At 48.2% G+C, this 4,730-nt stretch overlaps 1 protein-coding gene across 1 annotated transcript in view; it reads left to right on the top strand.

Moving 5' to 3' along the window:
• The window catches only part of BCO1 (beta-carotene oxygenase 1), a 45,654-nt gene that overhangs the window by 5,085 nt on the left and 35,839 nt on the right, over window positions 1-4,730 (top strand). The window contains exon 2 of the mRNA XM_019634762.1: window positions 3,096-3,359. Coding sequence (XP_019490307.1) covers window positions 3,096-3,359 — 264 coding nt within the window. The remainder of the gene's footprint in view (window positions 1-3,095; window positions 3,360-4,730) is intronic.

The raw sequence follows: 4,730 nt of genomic DNA on the forward strand, positions 1-4,730 counted from the left end.
GATACTGTTGCTTGCCAAGATTTAATCTCTTTGTTAATAAGAAAGTTCTAAAAGTATTAGCTGTGAACGACATGGTGGCACCTCACTGAGACTCTCTGCTCGACCCAGTCAGAAAGATTGGAAGAGAACAAGGCATGAACTTTCTCCGCAGGTGATTCAGGACTATTGAATGAACGGCCATGTCTCACAAGCATCACGTGAGCCACCAGCCTCTGCACCGCTGGCTCTGGGCAGTGCCTCTGCACAGGGCCTTGGACCAGATCTCCTAGTTCCAGGAAGCATTGGGGGTCACAGAGCACACAGGTGGCAAAGCCCAAGGTCCGGCCCCCGCCACATGCCAACCTCAGCCAGGGGATGACACACAGAGAGGAAACACTCCCTTCTGCTGCCCACACACCACAGGATTTTATAACCTTTTATTATGCTCAAAAATGATTTACTTCCTTGGAACCAGGCTAAGAAGTTTAGCATGTATATTTTAAAAAAGGAGCCATGTGAGCCATCTGCCGCTTTGAAACTAGCAAAGAAGAGTGAGCCTGGGAAGGGTGGATCAGGCCACGCTTTTTAATTGCTATTTATTGTTCCTTCAAAATGTTCCCTTGCTTCACTTTCAAGTCGCCCCACCTGCATATTGAAATCAGAAATTCAAGCAGGCAGATGCGGCCTCTATGCCCAGATCTGGCAGCTCTAGTTTGGTCCTATCCAAAGGCTTATTAGGGAAGAATGACAGGAGATGCCACCCTTTCTCAAATGACCTTCAGTCTGGGGCCTTTACCTGTCTTTGTCCCTCTGCCTGCAACCCTGTTCTCTTCCCATCAGACCCCCACTCCAGTCCTGGTTACAGGTCAGACTCACCTGGGAGCTCTGAGACCACATCTGCTCCTGCTGGTCCTCAGCCCAGAGCAGTGAAGTCAGAGCCTCGGGGTGGGGCCCAGGCAGGGGCATAGTCATGAGCCCCCAGCGGATTCTAAGTCGCAGCCAGGGAGCAAATTCCTGCTTATCCTTCAGGTCTCAGGGTCATTACTCCCCCCAGATGAGGTTGAGCGCCCTGATAGCACTTGCAGCTTTTTGCTCAACATTTTTCTCAAGTATAAGGAACTTGTTCAGACACCTCTTCCTGTTAAGGCTCTGAGAGAGCCGGTACTCTTTGTCTTGTCAGCAGTTTATCCCCAGCACCCATCACAGCATCTGGTACTCAGAGGGTTCTCATTAAGCTCTTCAATATTTTAAATAAATGAATGAATGATGAATGAATGAAAATGTGAAGGAAGGTCTCCAACAAAAGAGCATAAGGTCTTCCTTTAGCATTGGAACATTTCCCAAGTGGAAAGTGCTTTCCATGTCGAATGGGCCATAGTGAAGTATCTTCAAAAGTCTGGGACCTCCTACCTGCCCCAGATTCTCTTACATTTGGGCCAGTTGGGGTCAAAGGAAGGAGGGGCCTCTTGGCACCCTCAGCCTGTTTATGTAGGGTGGTGCGGGGTTGTCTGAGGCAGGGCTGGGCGGGCAGGGGTGTGGGCGTGTGCAGACAGTCCCTGCCGGCGCCCTGCCCTTGTCCTGCAGGTGGATTCGTAAGCACGGACTTCCCTTTTGACAACCATCCACANATGTTCTTCCCCGGATGGCTTCCTCCTTCCATTAATCTAGGTCTCAGCTAAGATCTCCTGATCCCGAGCCCTTCAGACCCTGCCCCAGGCTTCCTCCATCTCCTGCCCTGTTCCCTTTTTCTCAGCAGCGCTCATCATCCTTGACATATTATATACATATTTGATCACTGGCTGTTGGCTTCAGCCCCATTGGGATATAAACTCCAGGAGAGCTGGGGCTTGGTTTTATTTGTCTCTCCAGTTCCTGAAAAAGTGACATGTCGTAGGCCCTCTACAAACATTTGTGGAGTGAATGAGTGGGCCAAGGGGGCAGCATGAAAGCCGGTTGAAGTTGGGTTTGCTCTGCAGCCAGTCCCTCAAACACGCTGAGGAGCATCCCACTGCAGGCGCGCCAGGGCCCTCTGGGCCTCCTGTCTGAGGCCCCTGGGGATTTCCTGGCCCTGAAGAGTCTCACAGTGAGGAAACTACCCCTGATGGCAGGACAGAGATCCCTGGAAAGGGCTTTGGAATGCATTGCAAGAACTTTCTGAAAGCCCCCTGTGGGATCTGGGGGAAGAAAAGGCTTAAAATAATCACCCCTGTACTCACCTCCCCAAACTGACTCCCACCACCACGCTATCAAAGCCCTCCTCCTCTGTACTTCCTTAGCATTCAAAGCTTGCTGCTTGGAGAAGGTGAGGAAGAAGCAAACGAGGGAAGGAGGTGGTGAAAGAACAGCCTGAAGTGGTCCCTCCCTCCCTTTCAGAAGGAGGGTGGTTGGGCCAGAGCCAAAAGATAGAAACACACACCCCCACCATCACCACCACCACCACCACCTTGGATTAGGCAACTGGAGCTGCAGATATGGCTAATTACCACCCAAGGTGATACTGCCTAGTGACACCCAGACTGTGTGCGGAGGCCTAATGAGCTATTACCCACGTGGGCTCCTTAACTAGAACCAGGTCACTCAGCCCTCCAGGGCAGGGGCGTTGCTGTGACAACCGCATCCTGGTAGCAAGCTCTGCAGTAGAGGTTGGAGGGTAGGTGTGGGCTTAGGGTGTTAGGACCTCTAGCTGTGGATGGAGCCCAGGGAGGCCTAGAGGTACGGCACCTTGTCAGTTCTCCCCAACTTGGCCGTTTCCAGGGAGCTGGCATGTTGCTGCCCACCTGGAATCACAATTAACTGAAGGAGGGTAAACAGTGCAACTCTGGGGCCTCCCTCAGACACTGTCTTCCTGGTGATGCGGAGGCCCTGGCCCCCAAACTTCCTGCCTCTCCATTGTAAATGGGTGGACCACAGAATGCAACAACTGACAGTCCCCTCTAACTCAGTGCTTCTGCGTGGCTGGCACTCCGGAGTTGGGACACAGAGGGTCAGAAGGGGGAAGGGATGCTCGGATGCTCCGGGGTCATGAGCTAGTCCATGGCAGGGCTGGGTCTTGTCCCATTCCCCATGCCACAGCGCTGGGCCAGCAGAGGGAGAGCTGACCGCTGGGTGCCCTGTTCTTTCAGACTTACATTCACGTAATCGACCGAAGGACCGGGAAGCCCGTGCCCACCATGTTTTACACGGACCCTATGGTGGTCTTTCATCATGTCAATGCCTATGAAGAGGACGGCTGCCTCCTGTTTGACGTTATCGCCTACGAGGACAGCAGCCTCTACCAGCATTTCTACTTGGCCAAGTTGAATCAACTCTTTGAAGAGAGCTCCAAGGTCACCTCCATCCCCACCCTCAAGAGGTTTGCCGTCCCCCTCTGCACAGACAAGGTAAGGGCTTGAAGGAAAGCCCATTTGATTCTTGGGGAGATAGGAGCCCATGTAGGATGTTGCTTTGGCCCTGATTTGATTGATATTGAAGTCCAAAATGAGCTGTTCTTAAAGAAAACATTTTCATTATTTTCCCCAAAGTAATAAATACTCATAGTAGAAACTTTAGAAAATATAGATTAAGTAAAAAGGAAAAAATGTCCCATAAACCCATTGTGGATATATTTGTATTGCCCCCCACGTCTCTCTCTGTCCATTAATAGATAGACAGATAGACATATACATGTTGATATATATACATATATAATACATATGATATATTGGGTTGTCGGAAAAGTCATGACATTTTTTCTGTTTTTCGTTGCAAAAATGCGTCATGACTTTTCCGACAACCCAATATATCACAATAAAGCAGTTAAAATTATATACATACATATTTCTTAATTTCAGAAAACAGAATCACACTATACATAATTTTTAAGTACTTTATTGAGATATAATGCACATACCATACAATTCACCCATTTTTACTCATTTAGAGTGTATAGTTCAGTGGCTTTTAGTATATTCACAGAGTTGTACAACCATCACTACAATCAATTTTAAAACATTTTCATTACCCCAAAAAGAAACCCCAGACCCCTTAACCATCACCCCCATCCCCAGTCCCTCCATCCCCCCAGCCCCTGGCAACCACTACTCTACTTCCTGTCTCTGAGGATTGGCCTTTTCTGGACATTTTATATAAATGGATCATACAATAATATGTGGTCATTTATGTCTGGCTTCTTTCACTCAGCATAAGGTTTTCAAGGTTCAAATGTGTGATAGCATGAATTAGTACTTCCCTTTTTATGGCTGAATATATACATACTCTTTTGTGTACTATTTTTTTTTTACCTATTTGTATATCTAAACATCTCTCCATGACATTAAATGTTCTTCAACAGCATCATTTTGATATTTTCCTGGCAGCCCGTGGCAGGGATTCAGCACCATTTGTCTACCCAGTGCCCTGCTGCTGAATAGTCCTGTTCTTGCGTTAAAAATGACCACTAGATCAGACGTTATCCTCAATTAGTGTGATGCTGCCAAGGCTCTGGGCTGGGTTTTGGAGGCCACGGAGGCTTCTGGCTCCAGAACTCGGTGACTTCATGACTTAATTAATTTAAATGAAACCAAATTCAATTCAACTCAATTTTTGATGGCCCATATTTACTAAACGCACTCTATGTGCCAGGGACTTTGCTAAGCACTTTTTTTTCCCTTACCTCACTTAATGAGCCAAACAACCTGTGGGAGAGGTCCCTCATATGAGCCTCACTTTACAGATGGAGAAAGTGAAGCTCAGAGAGGTTAAAGGGTATCCCT

This window comes from Hipposideros armiger, unplaced genomic scaffold (assembly GCF_001890085.2).
Source record: "Hipposideros armiger isolate ML-2016 unplaced genomic scaffold, ASM189008v1 scaffold_19, whole genome shotgun sequence".
NCBI classification, from domain to species: Eukaryota; Metazoa; Chordata; class Mammalia; order Chiroptera; family Hipposideridae; genus Hipposideros; species Hipposideros armiger.